The sequence below is a fragment of the Canis aureus genome, chromosome 1 (genome assembly GCF_053574225.1).
Source record: "Canis aureus isolate CA01 chromosome 1, VMU_Caureus_v.1.0, whole genome shotgun sequence".
NCBI classification, from domain to species: domain Eukaryota; kingdom Metazoa; phylum Chordata; class Mammalia; order Carnivora; family Canidae; genus Canis; species Canis aureus.
In genome coordinates, this window is record NC_135611.1 from 57786859 (window position 1) to 57805871 (window position 19013).

At 37.8% G+C, this 19013-nt stretch overlaps 1 protein-coding gene across 7 annotated transcripts; it reads right to left on the reverse strand.

The window, feature by feature from the left end:
- Window positions 1–9662: 9662 nt before the first annotated feature.
- Window positions 9663–19008, reverse strand: LOC144315738 (uncharacterized). 7 transcript variants are annotated; one of them, XR_013381535.1, is made up of 4 exons: window positions 18898–18961; window positions 18157–18266; window positions 12396–12433; window positions 9663–10068 (listed from the first exon to the last, which is right to left on the reverse strand). XR_013381535.1 is itself a non-coding variant. In XM_077900720.1 (4 exons), exons 1-4 carry the CDS (start codon window positions 18909–18911, stop codon window positions 9773–9775), a joined length of 381 nt encoding a protein of 126 aa, XP_077756846.1. In that variant the 5' UTR covers window positions 18912–18921; the 3' UTR covers window positions 9663–9772. The 7 variants fall into 7 exon arrangements, 1 of the variants encoding a protein (XP_077756846.1); XR_013381544.1 differs by lacking the exon at window positions 18157–18266 and adding an exon at window positions 12732–12867 and having other exon boundaries at window positions 18898–18960; XR_013381538.1 differs by having other exon boundaries at window positions 18208–18266; window positions 18898–18949.
- Between the last annotated feature and the right edge of the window lie 5 nt (window positions 19009–19013).

Sequence of the window (19013 nt, forward strand, 5' to 3'; positions counted from 1 at the left end):
AATAATCACCTTTGGGTTCATTACTCAAGATGCTGTGTGCCAAACAACACAATGAAGCCAGACCCAGGTGAATCAACAATCACTCTTCTGACAGGGACCCAGAACTGCACAAAGTAGGAACATTTACTGAAACTGGGCTTACCCTGGCATCGTCACTAATCTGAAGCATTCTTTGGAGATGAAAGTTGGCTATTCTTTTTGTCTTTACATTTGATTTGATTTTGAATCATAAGGTCGAAACACAATTCTATTCTAAAAACTAAGATCTAGTTATTTATTTTAGTAATCTAGGTTCTCAGTAAATATTGATTAACTCACTGATTGGTTGATTGTAGAGGACTAGAAAATGCCTTTGTGAGTCACAAGATCCAGATACGCATCCTAAATAAATGCTTGCACTTTTGCTTAAGGAGAGAGCTGGTAGGGTATTAACAACATTATTTGTAATAGAAAAAAAAAATTAGAATGAACTTAAATGACCATCACTAAATGGATAAGAAAAAAATTCATGCAATGTAATACTATAATTTAGGCAAAATTAATGAATTAAACCTGTATCTAGTAACAAGAATAAATCATAATATAATCATATTGAGTGGAAAAAGCAAGTTTCAAGGAATAGGTAAAATCTAAGATCTGCATAAATTAAAAAACCATAAAACAAAGTATTTCTTGTTTATGGATATGCATATGTGGTAGAAGTATAGATATGTGGTTGGGAGGTGTATATGGTTAACCCTTCAACAACACGGGTTTGAACTGCACTGGTCACTTACAGGCAGACTTTTTTCTATAAATTCAGCATAGTATTATCTATGTATCTTCTCTTCCTTAGGATTTTTTAAATAATATTTTCTTTTTTCTAGCTATTGTAAGAATAAATAATATGAGTATATAATACATATAACATACAAAACAGTGGTAAATGACTGTGTATGTTCTCAGTAAGGCTTCTGGTCAATAGTAGGCTATTTAACAGTAGGCTGGTTAAGTTTTGTGGGGAGTCAGAAGTTACTTGTGGTTTTTTTTTTAACATGTGGATTTTGACTGCATAGGGGTAGGTGCTGGTGCCCCTAACTCCTGTGTTGTTTCAAGGGTCAATTGTATATTATCTTCAGTATAATGATTACCTTGGATAGGAAGACTGAGTAAAGGTTCAATTTTACCTTACACAGTTTATTTCTTAAAAAAAAGATTTGAAGCAAATGTCACAATATGTTATATATTTGCTAAAGTGTGGTGATGGGTACATTGGTGTTTATTATATTCTTATGTATACTTTTTATTTTATTTTATTTTAAAGATTTTATTTAAGAGAGAGAGTGTAAAAAAAAAATAAGAGAGAGAGTGTGAGCAAGAAAGGGCATGAGCAGGAGAGAGGGGAAAGGGAAGAGGGAGGAGTAGACTCCCTGGTGAGCAGGGAGCCTGATGTGGGGCTCTATCCCAGGATCCTGGGATCACAACCTGAGCCAAAGGCAGACACTTAACCAACTGAGCCACCCAGGTGCCCTCTGTGTATTTTTAATAGATTTAAATATTTCATAATTATTTCCTGAATTACAGTGGAGAAAAGTGAGTCCCAAGAGGAGAGAACCTATTCAGTTTTAAAAATTAAAACTTTATCCATAGATGTTAGTTCAGCAGTGTAGCAGTGAGTGGAATAAAACACATATTATTGGCAGTTTAAGTCTCATTGGCAAATATTCACATCTCTGGAGAGGCAGCTAGGTAGTAATGAATGGTTTTGTTAGATAAGATGGGAGGAGAATGTTTTTCCTTTACAGAACTTTAAATACTTTTCCTAATTCCAAAAGCAAAAGGTGCTCAGAAATGCAAAATAATGGGGAAAATCCACATATAATCCTACTTTTACAAATAAATCTATAAACTTAATTTTTACACACATGCACATGCCTATGTGCACATATGACCTAGGAGCATCTCTCTGTGCATACTTGGTTTACACTGAGATGATGAACATTCTTTCTGCTAGTTTCCCTTGACGGAAGATTTTTAGTGGCTGTTAGAATTTCTTCATATGGCTATACTATAATTTACTTATCCAATTTCCTACAGTTGAATATTTAGACTAAAAAAAGACATCTAGACTGATAAAAAAGAAAAATATAGTAATTTCCTGATTCACTGAAAATAATATGGCCTAGAATATTTTCTAATATGGCATTGTTTTCACTGAACCCCAACATGAAAACCTATACACTTGATTTCTTTTTAACATACGGAATCATCCAGATAATAAACTAAATTTCCCAGGTGCCTTTGGCATGTCTGAGGTCCAGGAGACAAAACTCCTGAGACATCTTGGTCATCTACGAGCATGTCGGGAAGTTTTAATGCCTGGGCTATGCATATATCTCCATAATGATTTGATCTGCCTATTTTGGAAGTGGGGAAAGGGATGTCACACTGAAAGTGTTTAAAATAAAATTCTTAAGGGATGACTACATTATTTAAATATTTTAAATGGGAATTATTTCCAAAATATTAATAGTACTGATACAGGATATGAACTTTTAACCTCACAACCAATAATAATATAATATTATTAAATTTATATATATGATATTATTATATATTGAAATAAGTTTCTGGGCTTAAGATGGAGCTGCTCCTGCCCAGGGTACCATGTCAGCAAACAGAAACTTAGACAACTAAGTGTTTCTGTAAATGCTGCGCTTGACCAGAAATGTAGTATAACCAGTAAGCCAATCCCTAAACGTCAGGCCAGCTCTGGGCTTTATTGCTTCCTTCCTTGTTCTTTTTTCTTTATCCCATAAAAGCTTCCTGCCTTCCGTCCCATGGCGTAGTTCTCTGAATGGAAACTATCGTTTCATGAAGTATTAAATAAAGCTTGTTTGTATTACTGAAATTGTCTTTTCTAATCATTTTTAAACAAATTCCATTAACATTCATGCTGAAGGTCAAGAGAAACTGCTTTATGACTTCTTTAGAATAGACAATCACAAAATAGTCTTGTTGGTCTAATTGTCAAAAATTAGACAGAGGAATATCCATGTTCACATATCCCTGAGAATATGCTAGTAGTCTAGGCAAAAGATGATGAAGACAATACCCAATGGAGAACACAAGCAAGTAGAAGTGAAGCAGGACAAGTTGAGCAACCTTGTTGAGTGAGAGTCAGGCACTGTGGAGGTCATGATTTGATCCCCTATCAATATCAATGTCACAATTCATTCTTTCAAGTTCAGTTAATATTGATGAGGTTATAAACACCTGGCTTCCTCCCTTGAAAGTATTTATCCATGCAAACACACCTCTCAATAGCCTAGCAACTCATCTGCCTTCTGCTTTCAAGGCTAGATGTATCACACATTCCCTTAGATAAAAGGAATGATTCGGACAAATCTTCCGCACATCCCCACGAAGGAATAAAATCCAATTTTCTACCCAAGGTCAATGCAAACTACCACATCCAACAATCAAGGACTTTCTAAGTTATGCTAAGGAAACCAACTTCTGCTTGGACTGGTTTTCCTGAGGCAGGTCTGTGTGCTCATGCTTCTATTGGAGTATAAATAACTCATGGGATGCTTCTATTGGAGTACAAATAACTCATGGGATGAAGCCCCATGTGTCCTATGAAAGCAGGGCCTGGAATTCTTTGGGTTTCTACAATTTGTAGAATCAGTGAGGAAGAGACTACAATATTCCAGGTAAAAGGTGGTTTAGGTCTCAACTCTTGTGATAAATTCAACAGGTTAAAAAGGGGAGAAGACAGACTCGATTAATTGAATGGACCTTGTGGGCAGGGTGACGAGAAAGAGAAGAGCTGATCTGAGACTTGGTTTGTGGTGACGTCAACAAGTGATTAGGAAATATGAACAAGTGTGGTATTTCCATGAGGGATATATGGGTGAAGAGTCACAAGAAACATAATCATTTTAACACAAATGAATTCTGAGGTGCTTTTGAGGTATGCCTGGAGGGCCCGTTTCTGCCTAAAACTCAGGGGAATTACAATGGCTTGAAATTTGCACTTGTTGGTCATTATGATGAGGTATTAGTTAAAACTGTAAGTGACAAAGCTATTCCCCAGGGAGACTCATAGGTAGGCAGAACAGTGGGACAAAAGAAGATTCCTGAGAAAAGTCCTGCAATTAATTATCTTCTCTAAAGAGAAGATACAGAGAATGTTCATGAAGGAGACTGATGATCAGAGCTGGGAGCAGAGAAAGGGGAAAGTTGTGACCTGATGTCAAGAAAGTGGGGGAGTTTCAAGAATATATGATGGTCAGAGAGGACAAACATAGTAGGGATGCTCCATAAGAAAAGGTTTAGAAAATATCTGTTGGGTTTGGGAAGGTGGAAATCGATGGGCTGTTTGAGGACGATCGAGTGGAGGGTTCTGAGCAATAGCCAGCTTGTATGGGTTTGGACTGAGTTGTAAATGGGATGTGAGGAAAGGAAGACAGTGAGTACGGAACATTTTTTTAAAAACTATCCTATAGAGTTAAAAGAGCGTGTTTGGGTTTTCTTCATTTTGAGTGAGAGAAGTTTTTTTTTTTTTTTTTTTATTGGTGTTCAATTTACTAACATACAGAATAACCCCCAGTGCCCGTTACCCATTCACTCCCACCCCCCGCCCTCCTCCCCTTCCAACACCCCTAGTTCGTTTCCCAGAGTTAGCAGTCTTTACGTTCTGTCTGAGTGAGAGAAGTTTAAGCGAGCATCTGGATTACAGGGAAACAACTGTCAGAGTGGAAGACGTTGAGGGTATAGAAGAGGTGGAGGTAATGAAGGAGTGACATAGTGGAAGAGATGTTCTCATCTGGGCTTGGCTGCATCACTAGGCTTCACTGATTGTTATTGTCTTCTCAGTACCTTGCCACAGCATCCCCTATTCACACGCTGTTCACCATCTACTCCCACATGTTGGCAAAACGTGCAACAGGAGTTTGTGAGTCTTGTTCTTCCAGGCTCTCCTGCAAAATCCTGGCAGAAAAAAAAATGGGATGGACTTGGTAATCGGTGAGTAAAAGCAGCATTTAGCCAGAAAGACTTCTCTACTGGATTGTCTTCTTTTGCTACACCAGTCATGAAATTGCTACATCAGTAGTAAAATGACCTCATGATTTGGTTTTCCTCATCCAAAAGACAAGCTCAGTTATCAAAGCAACACAGCTACAAAGCTTTATGATGAGGGGAAGATTTCAGCAAAATCCAAGTTAATGGGCATATCTCACAGGATTCTCGGGCTTCCTGAGTTGAGTTAGGGTAGGTTTTAAGCCAATGCATTACACACATGTGTACAGAGAACATGCAAAGATATATTGTTCTCCTGGTCCTTAGGTGAAGTAAGAAGTTCTGATATATGTTTATAAAACACACAGTAGATATCCTTACTGCATTCCTGACCCCCAGTCCAGCCCTCAGACTCACTCCTTCATCTCCAGTGTTACCTGGAGGACAGAGTGAGAGTTAGAAATGTGGTGAAGGTGTCCTGCTATGCTTACAATGTGGTTGTTCTTTTAACCTGGAAATTTAATGCTTTGTCTTTTTAGTTTCATGAATGCATATAAAAGTTAGAATAGTCATAATGTGAAAATTGTAACATCAAAACAGTCTTGTTAGGATGACGTGACTTTTCTAGATGTCTTTGTTCTATTTTCTTCTCATTTCTAATCATCTCACTTTCTATCGATGAACCTCTCCAGTTTCTGTTTCCCCATCTTTCCCTTCTGAAGCTCATAGCTGACATGACAATTCTTTATTCACTGCCCCCATCGCACAGCCAACTATCATTTCTTTCCACTGGCAGCTCTAGAAGCCTTTTCCGAAGTAATCAGTATGTCAATCGACAAGTCTTGTTAAGCACCAACTGCTATTACCCTGAGTTGTGCTAACATGAGGTTTCCGGAGCCAACAGCCATTGACAGGTATACTTCATTTTATTATCTGGTGCTTGTCTGCACAGAGAGCAGTACTACTAAGTAAAATCTGAGTCTTTCGCCCCAGAAAAAGCATATAGAATCAGACATGAGCAAGAAAGGTGCTTGTAGCATCAGAATGGCCCAGATGCCCAGTGGTGTTTAATAAGCTGTTACATCAGAAACTTGGGAAATCTGATGTATTAACATCATTTTGAATGACTTGTATTTGAAAAATAGTCAAGATTTATTAGAACTCCAAGACTCTGTATAAACAAATTTTCCTCAAGTGCTGGAAAAAACATATTAGCATAGCAAATATCGAGAAAGCCCAGGAATGAATTCCCCTACTTTGTCTTTCTTCACAAATGAAGCCCATTTGTACTGGAAACTATGATTAGCAAATATATAACTGCATGGCTTGATTTTCTTGGTATAATCCTGAGAATTGTGCCCTCTGCTTAAAATCTAAAAAAGAAGAAAAGATAAATGCAAAGACAAAAATGATGATGCCGGAGAAGAAAATTAATAAGAGCAAGCAAACAACAAAAGCAACCCATCTGTGGCTCTTTTTGATTCACAGAAAGGAGCAAAGGACATATTTCCATTCATAGAGTGGCAGCCCCTACATATGCATATTCAAATGAACTTTAAATATTCATTCCTGTTGTGTTCGGGCCCCTTTATTTCTGTACATTTTTCCTTCTTAATGGTGGCACAGATGGACTCACAATTGGAGAGCACGTAAAAAGATTCTATTTCACAGGTGAACTAGGAAAGCTGGCCTACCTTCCTCTGGGCTTGGTTGATCATTACCCTTGATCAAATAAAAGGCCACATGTTCCAGCTGCCCTTATGCCCTGGTTACCACAGTGAGAGAAAGAAAGGAAAGAAAAAAAGAGAAACAGAAAGAAGACTTAAGACAAGATAGATATTCTTATATGAATTTGCATATCATTTGAGTACATGCATTCAAATTCTTCACTTTTGAAAAAGAACATCGAGATGGGATGAAAGTGGTTCCCAATACATCATTTACTCTTCTTGTAATGGAAATGATAATCTCCAACAAATTCAAATTAGAAATGTCACATAATATGTGCATAGAAAAAAGCAGAAGGGGGTGAGATGTGAAATGAAAGAATAGGGAAAGAGCCAGAGAGCAGTTACTCCTCATGACTTCTCGGTGATCCCTGGTAAGAGGACACCCATACGCCGAGGTCAGTGCAGCCACCACTGTGGTCTGCCCATCTGCAGTACGGATGAGAAGTCATGCTTAGAATATTCCATATTCTTTGAGCCTTTGGAAATGCTTTCATTTAAGGAGAGTAATATATTCACTGGGCAACATCTTCCTCTTTTCCATTTGAGCTTAACACATTCGGTAGGCATTTGGAGTAACGTTAGATATTTCTGAAAGCAAATACTCTACAAAAGGAGATGTTTGCTAGTGGCCTGGGGCTAAAGTGTGTTTTCTTGAGATTTCTGCCACTGAGCAAGCCCTGTTTGAACCGGATGGACCAGATGAATAGACAGAAAAACCCTTAATACTTGCCTTGTTTTTAAGAAAACTCTTTGCATTATCCCATTTTATCGGTCCCAAGTCAAGGAGAATGATAGATTGGTCCATGACAAATACGCACACAATAAATTTTAAAGATATTGTTGCATTTGCCAAAGGCAAGATGAAAACCAAAATAGAGCAGACTATTTGTACCTTTCCAGCTAAAAATCGGCATTAAAACAGTAACTGCTTAATGTGGACAGGTAAAAGTTTCTGTAGAATGTGTAGGTAAATAAATAGTAAGCTTAGAATGTGAGAAGCTCTCAAATTTGAATGACAAGAGGAGTGGCCAAACGATAAGAGTGGGGGGAGAAGTGCCAAGTCAGCTCTAGAGTGATGTCCTGAGCATGAGATTGCATGTCTTAAAGATAAGTGTATCTTCTTTCAATTTTTGAAAGGAAGTGCAACTGAGAAAGGGCTTCAGTTTTATTCATTAACTTTAAAAGATTAGAGACTAAGAGTTCAAAATCTAGCATGAATGCAATGCCATTTTATCTGACATTTTAGGGCTGCTGAGGCGGGGTGGGACTTGAACACTTTGCAGTGTGCCCACCTAAACAGGAGGTTCAAACTCAAAGGTCATGCTTTTTTTTTTTTTTTTTACTTTTATTTATTTATTTTTTTTTTATTTTTTTTACTTTATTTATTTATTTTTTTTATTGGTGTTCAATTTACTAACATACAGAATAACACCCAGTGCCCGTCACCCATTCACTCCCACCCCCCGCCCTCCTCCCCTTCTACCACCCCTAGTTCGTTTCCCAGAGTTAGCAGTCTTTACGTTCTGTCTCCCTTTCTGATATTTCCCACACATTTCTTTTCCCTTCCCTTATTTTCCCTTTCACTATTATTTATATTCCCCAAATGAATGAGAACATATAATGTTTGTCCTTCTCCGACTGACTTACTTCACTCAGCATAATACCCTCCAGTTCCATCCACGTCGAAGCAAATGGTGGGTATTTGTCATTTCTAATAGCTGAGTAATATTCCATTGTATACATAAACCACATCTTCTTTATCCATTCATCTTTCGTTGGACACCGAGGCTCCTTCCACAGTTTGGCTATAGTGGCCATTGCTGCTAGAAACATCGGGGTGCAGGTGTCCCGGCGTTTCATTGCATTTGTATCTTTGGGGTAAATCCCCAACAGTGCAATTGCTGGGTCGTAGGGCAGGTATATTTTTAACTGTTTGAGGAACCTCCACACAGTTTTCCAATGTGAGGCAAGATTCCATCAAAATCCTAGAGAAGAACACAGGCAACACCCTTTTTGAACTCAGCCATAGTAACTTCTTGCAAGATACATCCACAAAGGCAAAAGAAACAAAAGCAAAAATGAACTATTGGGACTTCATCAAGATAAGAAGCTTTTGCACAGCAAAGGATACAGTCAACAAAACTCAAAGACAACCTACAGAATGGGAGAAGATATTTGCAAATGACATATCAGATAAAGGGCTAGTTTCCAAGATCTATAAAGTACTTATTAAACTCAACACCAAAGAAACAAACAATCCAATCATGAAATGGGCAAAAGACATGAACAGAAATCTCACAGAGGAAGACATAGACATGGCCAACATGCATATGAGAAAATGCTCTGCATCACTTGCCATCAGGGAAATACAAATCAAAACTACAATGAGATACCACCTCACACCAGTGAGAATGGGGAAAATTAACAAGGCAGGAAACAACAAATGTTGGAGAGGATGCAGAGAAAAGGGAACCCTCTTACACTGTTGGTGGGAATGTGAACTGGTGCAGCCACTCTGGAAAGGTCATGCTTTTGACATCAACAGAGCCATTTGCTCAATTCTGATAGTACAATTTCAAGTGACAAAGAAAAGGGCTCTGTGCTTTGTAACAACTTGAAGCCATATATCTTGTAGTTAAAGAGTACTTCCAACTAAATTGTTACCGTGACATTTTTCCTTCTATAGTTGTTGGCCTAAGTGAGATCCAAATTTCCTGCCTAAGTCACGGGGATAGCAAAGGTCAAAATTGGTTTTTTAAAGATTTGTATCGCATGCCTGCAAGTTAACTCCCCATCATCTGCTTCTGTTACTGTTGCTCGCTTGCAAAGGCTCAAAGTGGATGTGTTCTGCGGAAAGGTGGAGCCTATTCAGCTGCCTGGGTGTATTGTCAATCTTTCCAGCCACTTTTTGAGAATGAATCTACATGATTTTTATGGCATATACAACTTTTACTTAGCTGTTGCTGTTAAATGCGGTCTTCCTTAGAGAGATTTTGTAATTGGGTTAAAGAGATGCCTTCCATTCCCCTGCCACCTCATTACTCCGACTCCTCGAAACAAGCATATCCCAGATTAAAAGAGATAGCTTTCAGCGTATCCATGGCTAGAAGATAGCTTTTCTTTAGCATGGTATTGTCTGTAATCTGCTGTCTCCATGAAGAGCATCTGCAACTGGCTTTGTCAAATAGAGTCAGATTGAGATCAAAGCTGTGGACTTTGTGACTGGTTGACTGGCAAGATGACCACAGCCACAGAAGAACAATCGGGTGGCTGATGCACAGCTGATGGGTTCCCGTGCTTTCCGTCACATCTGGTTTACCTCGTTTTATCTGTGCTGATAAGAATAAGAAAAGTATTTGAACTGGACAAAGGCTAATGATAGCATGTTATTAATATATTCACATAATCGCTTGAAGGAATACTTGTAACCCCCCAAGCAGTGTCACATTGGTCCTTTAGCTGTGATTCCTATTGGACACACAGTTTTCTCTCCAGAAAGACTACAAGGTTTTCCATCCCACCTCTCTGTACCTCCCGTGCTCAGAGAGAAGGAATTTGTCCGTAGCTCAAGGGGGCATCATTGATCTGTTGCTAAGCTATGGCTAGTTCAGGAAAGCTCCTATTTCTCAATGGGGAGAAATTCCCTACTCCATGGGGATTGTAAACCAGATTGAGTTTTAGGGAAGATAGAAATTCTTTGATATTCAACATTCTAGAAAATATTGTTTTATGAGCTGATTATGGAACATGAAATAGGATTTTTTAAACCCACAGAATGTTCAGTCAGAAATCCCCCCAGTTGCCAAAATAATTTCCATTACTCAGAAATTCTTTTCCTCATGTTAGCTTTAGTTTATTTGAAGCTTACATACTTTTACTTTTTTTTCATAGATTTTCTAAAGTTTTCTAACAATGAGAATAGTTACATATCCTAATGTGTTGCTGGATTATGAGTTTATACTTTTTTTAAAAAAGATTTTATTTATTTATTCATGAGAGACACACAGAGAGAGGCAGAGACATAGGCAGAGGGAGAAGCAGGCTCCTCTCAGGGAACCTGATGTAGGACTTGATCCCTGGACCCCGGGGACCATGACCTGAACCAAAGGCAGATGCTCAACTGCTGAGACACCCAGGTGTCCTATACAATACTTTTTATAGGTATCAGAATTGTTTTGGATTACTATGAAGACTTCCAAGCTCATCATAACAGATGATGGATAAAATTTTTCATATCTTTTCCTAAATATAAATACGATATATTTTATGAAGTTTTTGCTTGACTTTTTATATCATTTTTTAATCAGAACTATCCTATAAACATTTTCACACATCCATGGTTTCAAGGATCAACTTTATTATTGATACACTCAACTGAATGCACACTTCTTAAGTAATTTTTATGTGCCTAGCACAGTGTGCTGCTAAAGGTAAATTACTCATCTTCCATTCCAGGGTAAAAAGGATCATTGACCTATTGGTTGTCTGACATAAGCAAGATTTTAATAATAGCTCCTACTAATATGGTCACAATAACTATAAAAGGAAAAAATTATCCTTGAGTTTGGCAGAGGATGAAAAACTTTTAAGAGAAATTGGATACTCAACTATTTCTGAACCTTCATGACATCACTAGAAACTCTCTTATCTTGAATTCCAATGTTCAGTAGGCAGTCATCACATATTATGGGGCTCTTTTAATAAAAAATAAATCTACTGGGTGTCAACTCTGTGCCAGGCAAGGTGCTAAACAGGTTATAGGCATTACCTTTGTACATCTGCACATCAGCTCTATAAGGTAGGTACTTCTGTTATCTCCATTTTACAGATGAGGAAACTAGATACTGGAGACATCAGGTGGGTTCCCAAAAGTCACACATCTAGTAAGCAGCAAGGCTAAGTTAAAGCCAGGCATCAGGAGGTGAAAGCTTGCATTCTGAGACTATACGGTTCTGCCGGGGATGACACCATGCGCTGCTCCTCACCCCATCTCACCCCTGTCCCAAACCATAGTCAGCTATTGTTGGCTTGCCATGGGCCATTTAAGAGGAATCTCTGAATTGCACTTTTCGTTCAGTCTCCAAATTATTTGGGGGGGTGGAGTGGGGAAGAACTATTCAATTAATAATGAATTTTACAATAGTTGGTAGTTATTTCCCTGTCTTGTTTCTCTGCCCAGATGGACATACGTAATAGATGTGAGCCAACGAGAACTATGAAATTGCTTTAACAGTCCACTTTTAAACCACATATCCAGGTATTTTGATTGATGAGCTACACTGCATGTTACACGTGAAATTGATTGAGACAGATAGATTTTTCTCTGTGCCTCCCACATGTCCAGCACCATGTGAAGCATTTTACATTATCTTATAAAGACCCCACAGCAAACCTGCGACAGAAGTACTTCTTTTTTCCCTATTTTATAGACGACAGGACCTCAGGTTAGGGGGGTTAAGTGACTCCTCCATGACCACAAGCTAAAAAGTGATAAGGCCATGACTTGGGCCCTGTCCTGACTCTAAAGTTCGTACTTCCAAACTCTTTTTGCTGTATTTCCTAAACACAAAAAGTACGATTTATCATAGTTCGGACACTACGCTCATCCACTGTGTGGGGGTGAGGGATGGGATTAATTTCAGGCCCTTTACATAGATTTACCAGAGATGGAAATTAGGCCATTCTTGTGTTTCTTCTTTCTGGGAAGAGAAAGACACATCACTATGAAGGCAATACATTTGATAAGCCACTTATTTAAAAAGTATTTTCCCCTTCCCTGAACATCCTATTTGTGTCATGAGCCCTCCTCACTCGCTGTAATAAGAACCATGCTACCCACAGCAAAGGCACACTCTTAGAGTCCTGCCAATATCATGGTAAGTTAGCAAGGAAAATATCTGACACCACGAAATATGTCAAAATCTGTCTTTAATATCACTCCATTTCTCCTCTAATAAATTAACAATAGCTCTACATGTTTAAGAGGGAAAAATAGACCTCTGGCAAAAAGCAGGTATTCTGTTTGTATTTATTGTGAATTCGATGACAGACTTCCTTTTCTATCACTCAGAGAGAATTTCTTCCTTTTTTCTCTACTAACATGTTACCAGATCGAGGCCCTAAAATCAGGACTCTGAAAGTTAAAAAAGAAAAAAAAAAGGGGTGACTTAGATTTTTTCCTTTCAAGGTAGAAAGGAAAAAGAGTTTACCCTCTTACCACAACAGATGGCTTTAAATGCAGTGATTACAAAATTCTGAAGGTAAAATGGTTTAATTACAAAGTCAATACTGCCTCCAACCTGGGCTGAGTCTAGCGTAAAAACAACAGACGGAGCAGTGCAAACGCTAGGACAATGTTTAACCAGAACTTTGCATAGCTACTGCAGTAGGGTTTTCCATGGGGCTTCAGTAAACTATAGAGCACATGATTCTGTGTTCTTATTCATTGAATGTCCTCAAGAACGAAGAGTTATATACATGTGCATCTATTTCCCATGCGATAGATACACGTACACAAACAAGACCTGGTAAAGTCTACTGGAACCCGTATTATGACAGAGCATGCAATTTTAGAAAAAATGGGCAATTAGAAAAAGATAAAAATACAGACAAGGAGTTTGTTGCAGGGGTGGGTTTTCAGTTCATCAAAAAGGATGTCATTTTTTTTTTTAAAGGATGTCATTCTGAAATTATACGTTCGTAAGTCACATGCTCAACATTAAATTGCCAGTTGTGGCTTAGAATGCAAAGAAAGAGCAATGACATACTAAGAAATGATTCAATTGCTGAATGTTTTATAAAGTTGCTTTTTAAAAAAGTCACGCAAGAAGGCAAAATTTCAATTGACTTCTTTATAAAAATTGTCAGAAAAAAACAGAAAGGATTGGAGGAGACAAAAATTATTTGTAGACTAAATTTTGATTCCAATTACATTTATACTACTGAAAAATAAAATTAGAGCACCTGGCGAAAGCTTTCCTACATGCCTAGCAATACACTCATATAATAAGTGACTCAATTAGTGAAAGTCTTTTTATCTTATCCATTAAGTGGAATTAGAACCATCCATAGGAACTGATGTAAAAGAAAGCCATACGCGTTTTGTTTCAGCTGGCATGTTCTTGCCTCATGCCCACTAAACATTTAATATAGGCAATTATAGGAGAGTTAGGGTCACTGGGCTAAGCAGGTGTGGGAGGATCTAAATAGTTAAATAAGATAAACATTTCTGATGGTCTTATCTCTGCACCTTCTGATCTTAATAAATGTCACCAGGATAACCTAAAACAACCCTTCTAGCAATTCTCTGCTGGGAATTAAAATTAGAAGCATTTTGTGATTTCTAATCTGTTTAGGTTGTTCTGGAAGGAAAAATGTCTGCTTTCAGCAGGAAGTGCCTGTGATTATGTTCAACAATATTTAGAAAGGTTGCTGTTGAGGCGAAAATGAAGAAAAGAAAAAGTAAAGTGAAATAAATATTGTGTTCTAAAAATGGAAATAACTAAAAGATCCAATTTTTAAATCATTACATTAAGGCAAAAGAAGTTGCTTTCTTTTTTTTTTTTTTTTTTTTTTTAAGAAGTTGCTTTCTAAATCATAATTGCCACTCTTGATTTCACTTTGGGAGAACTATTAAGATTCAATTACTCAAAATCTTAGTAACAAGACATATCCAGATGCTTACATAATTTCAACCTCTGCCACATGTTTTCTAAAAAGCCCTGAAGCAAAAATGAGCAACCTACTCTTCTAAAACCTATAACAAAATGAGAAAATTCTTTGATATTCCATAGCAATAAGTTCTTGAAAACCATACATTTAAAGCTGATTCATTCATTCTTTCATTTCCTCCTTGATAGGCAACCGCTCTAATGTATCTAATGCATAACTTTTTAAAAAAGCTTTTGTACTGCAATATCATAAAAAATATAGACAATTCCACTTAACTCTAAGTGTGCAGTTTGGCAAATTTCACAATCTGAGCACACCTGTGCCATCAGCCCCAGGATCAAGGGGCAGTTGTGGCTAGCACCCCACCAGCGTTTCTTGGGCATCTTCTACTCACTTGCCCGACTAGAGGGGAGCCACCATCCTGACTTGGCAGGAGAGATTGATTTTGCTTGTTTTGTACATTATATAAGCAGGACAATACCATTTGGACTCTTACATATCTATCTTCTTTAGTTCAACATTGTGTTTTTAAGATTCATTCAAGTTCTTGTGTGCTATTGAAGATTGTTTTTATTGCTGTATAACAGCTCAGTTTGTGACTATTCGCTATTCATGGCCATTCTATTGTTGGGATTTGTGTAGGTTCTGGTTTTGCTCTTACTAATAGTGTTGCTAAGAAGCTTCTGGTTCATCTTTTGGTGAACATATGTCCACAGATCTATCAGGCCTTTGCCTAGGAGTGGAACTTTAAGTCACCGTGTGTACAATATGTTCCTCTGTAGTTGATACGGCTAAAGATGTATTACGCAGGGAGTGTTTGTGTTCAGCCCTGATTTTGTACCCTGTAAACTGTTTTCTGGCATGCACATGTTTTTACATATATGAATAGTTCCATGTTATATATCTTACTGTGTTACTTACTTTTTTCCCATTTAGGATTAAAACTTGTGCATGCTGCTATGTGAGCATTGAGTCTATTGCTTCTAACTGCCCATACCCATGTGATGAGGAATAGTGACTTTTATTTTTTAAAGTTTCTCTTATTTATTTATTTTTTGCGGGGTGGGGGGAGGGCAGAGAGAGAGGGGGAGAGAATCTCAAGCAGGCTCTTTGCTGAGCGTGGAGCCTGAACTGGGACTCCATCTCATGATGGAGATGAGATCATGAGCTGAGCCAAAATCATGAGTCAGATGCTTAACCTCCTAAGCCACCCAGGTGCACCAACTAATGACTTTTTATAACAACAGGGGAATGATTTCATCTGGACAACAAATACTATAGGCCCACTTAAAGCTAGGCTTTTAAATACTATTTGATTTTGTGGGGGAAATATTCATGAAAATCAGTACTGGGAAAATAAGTATATAATCCTGTTTATAAATTATGATCCAAATTTTCTTTTTAAATGTATATATCTGAAAAGAAATATACCAGATGTAAATAGTGTTTACTGTGATATAGGATTCAGGGTGCTTTTTAAAAGATATTTTCTGTAATTTTCAAGTATATGACAACCAGAAAAGGCTAAATAAAAAAAGAGAATATGTAACCTATGAATTCTGTCTCACTAACATGACTTAAAAAGTGTTAGAAAACATTTTTATATCACAATCGTGTTTTCCTATTATACTTCACATCATTGTTTTTATAATTATTATTTGTGGTTTGAGCTAAATAGTATTGTAGTCTCTTCAAATATTACTTTGTTTTAATTTTTATCTTCCTCTCTGTTTGGCCTTCTACTTCTACTCTGCGCCTTTCTTCATTAGAAAGACCTACTCAGACTCAGCACATCCCTTGCTCCTTCTCAAGGGAGTCGCCTCTCCTGCTAAGCTAACTGTTGATATTTTTTTCATACTGTAGAATTAAATGATTATGGGAAATACCCACATCCTGTCGCTTCATTTAAAGATGTCTTTTCTCAAGTTCATGCCTTAATTAGGCAAATCGTTATGTCTAAACTACCTTGAAAATATTTTAAATGATAATTGCTAATCTAACTAAATAGAAATAGGATCTCACATAAAACAGTGCCCTTCTATAATTTTAATCTGTGTTAGAACAAGAATTCAAATTACTCAATTTTGCTTCTACTTTAACTTGCCCTTTGTTTTAGGCCACAAGCAGAAATGTCAGCGGGCATTCTCTCAAGCAGAAACAGAACCTAATGATAAGGATCAGGAAACATTTTACAGTTTAGAAAGGACAGTAGTGGCCATTGAATTGCCCTGATGACCACATAGGCTGGTGACCTTCCCAACATTTCATAACTGTTTAAGGCCTCGTTAGGAAAAATCTACAGATGGCATCATTGGCGTTCTTTCCAAAGCTCTTACAACCACCATATGGTGCTTCCAATTCAATCTAATTTTAGAGGGGTAGTTATTCTTTCTATTGTTGTTGACATCTAACTTAAAATGAGTGTTACAGAAAACCCACATGCTATGATTTTGTTTTAGGATGCCTTTTCTCTTGTGCTCATTTGCCAATGAACCAAATTATAGCTAACTCACCTTGCGCATACTTTGAATTATAGAACAGATTAAAATTTGTCAAATGGGAATGAATGCTCAAGCACTGCTGCATCATGATTTCCTGAGCCTGAAGCATATTTGGAGGCCTCTTCCACCATATAGAAATACTAAAAATGGAAAAAGCTGACAATCTGATCAGGTGAGGAAAAGAAATGCAGAAGAACAAGGATGGGGTACATGACAAGGACCTATCCATGTAGCTGCCTGGGTAGAGGACTCTTCTATGGGCTGGCCCACATTTGTCCACTCCCTCCCTTGCCATGTTCCCTTTGAATTGCTCAAAGAAGCTTTGAGAAGTCCATCGCCACATGCTCCCAAACTCTCTCACAGCGCTTCCTCTGTCCTTTAGCTCAGCACCTCCCCAGGGCCCTGTTCTCTATCTGGCAACGTGGAGCCTGGATAATCCTATAAATAAACCTCCTAAGGTATTTACAGATGGTGCTGCACCAGGTGGGAGTCACCTCTCCATTCTTTTTTTCCCACTGTAGTAAAAAAAATAGATGCATGCCCTGATAATTGACTTGCCACTCTCTAAAATTGTCTACTCCATCTTGGTTGCCTGACTTGATGGACTGACCATAGAACTGAAAACTCTGGAGAAAGCAGGGGCTCTCCCTGGCAGGCCAGCACCCTTCTCATACTTGGTGAGGTAGCTAGTTGGCTTCATCTGCACCCAAGGCTAAAATATCACTCTATAGCCCTTCTGTATTTTTGATCCATTGAAAAATAACTTTAAAGCAGTATGCAATCCAAGGGTAAATATAGGAGAATATTATACATTTTTAAGCCTTCCTTTGGTTAACAACTTTTACTAATGATGGCAACAAAATTATTGGAGCCTGCAATAAGCCATCCAGTGGTCAAATAGGTCACCTTATGATCAGTATTAAGATCTAAATATCCTTTAAAATTAAACACTTTGGGGTTATTAATGTTTCCTTTCCTCTCAAAATTTTTGTGTTGAGAGGAGGTATGGGAGGAAATGTATTAGCAACAGTAGGATGTGGAGAATAACTCTAAGTACATTAAACATCTGTTGATGGAGCTATTAGCACAGTTTGTAGATACCGCCACCTGGCCCTTATTCCATTCTGCTCGAACTTTAGTGCCTGAAAATATACTGTAGCAACCATGTTCCACTTCTATTAAATCTTTTACTACTGCATTAGGGGGAACATAAGTGTCAATCAGTTCTCATTGAGAGAAAAAAGACCTACTTATCACAAAAATCAAATGCCAATAAGAAAATGCCAAGGGTTAAATATCACTTAGCATCTCAAGCTGGCTGTGTTACCGTCTGTACAAGAGGAAGTCTTTAAAACAGCACCTGGAGGTGAAGGAGATAGCATTGTATAATCATGTTATTCAGGTAGGAGAATTTCAGCTCCTTCCTCTATCACTTCTATGGGTTATTTTCAAGTGCAATGTCAGATTTATCATGGAGCTAAATAAAATAGAATCTCAAGGAAAAAGAAAAAGCCTCCATCATTCCTGAATGTTAAGCCTAAACTGATAGTTCTTATTTGGAAAAGGCATGTGAACAAGTGCTTGTTTTGAAGACTCATTAGCTTTATAGAGTCCAAATAATGGCCTTAATAGTTCTCTACTGAAAGGAACCATTGACTTGCCTGACTTAAGACTACTCATCCCTAGTCTATAAAATAAGGTCTACCAGCTACAAAAGTGTTCTTCCTCCCTGTGAGGCTGAACCTAAGAAGATATTTACCATTTGCAGAGGTGCCTTCAGGGACATAAGAGATCAGATGTTCATTTTCTACCTCCTTTATTAAGTAAGTGCCTCTGCTCCCAGCCTGGCTGTTTGAGATTCAAGGTCTCAGTCTTTCCAGGTTTATGGGATAAATGGTCAATGATGCACATGAGGTTTAAAAGAGATCATCTTGGGCCATCCTAACCCATGCTAAATAATCTTGTGCAACTACTTCTGTAATTCCACATACCAGAGATATGTCATGCTCCTTGAAATCATTCTTCTCAACTCTAAAAAAAAAAATGTCTTTTACCTGCCCCTTGTGTAGGTCCTCAGTATTATCCATCAGACATTCTAGAACTTGAT

Excerpts from the sequence above, each read along its gene's own strand:
- LOC144315738 (XM_077900720.1), bottom strand. Across the intron at positions 12,434-18,233 it reads GACTTCCTCTTGTACAGACG|AAAGAAGAAACACAAGAATG; the intron begins GTAACACAGCCA and ends TTCTCTTCCCAG. Across the intron at positions 10,069-12,395 it reads TGGCCTAATTTCCATCTCTG|CACAGATAAAACGAGGTAAA; the intron begins GTAAATCTATGT and ends TATTCTTATCAG.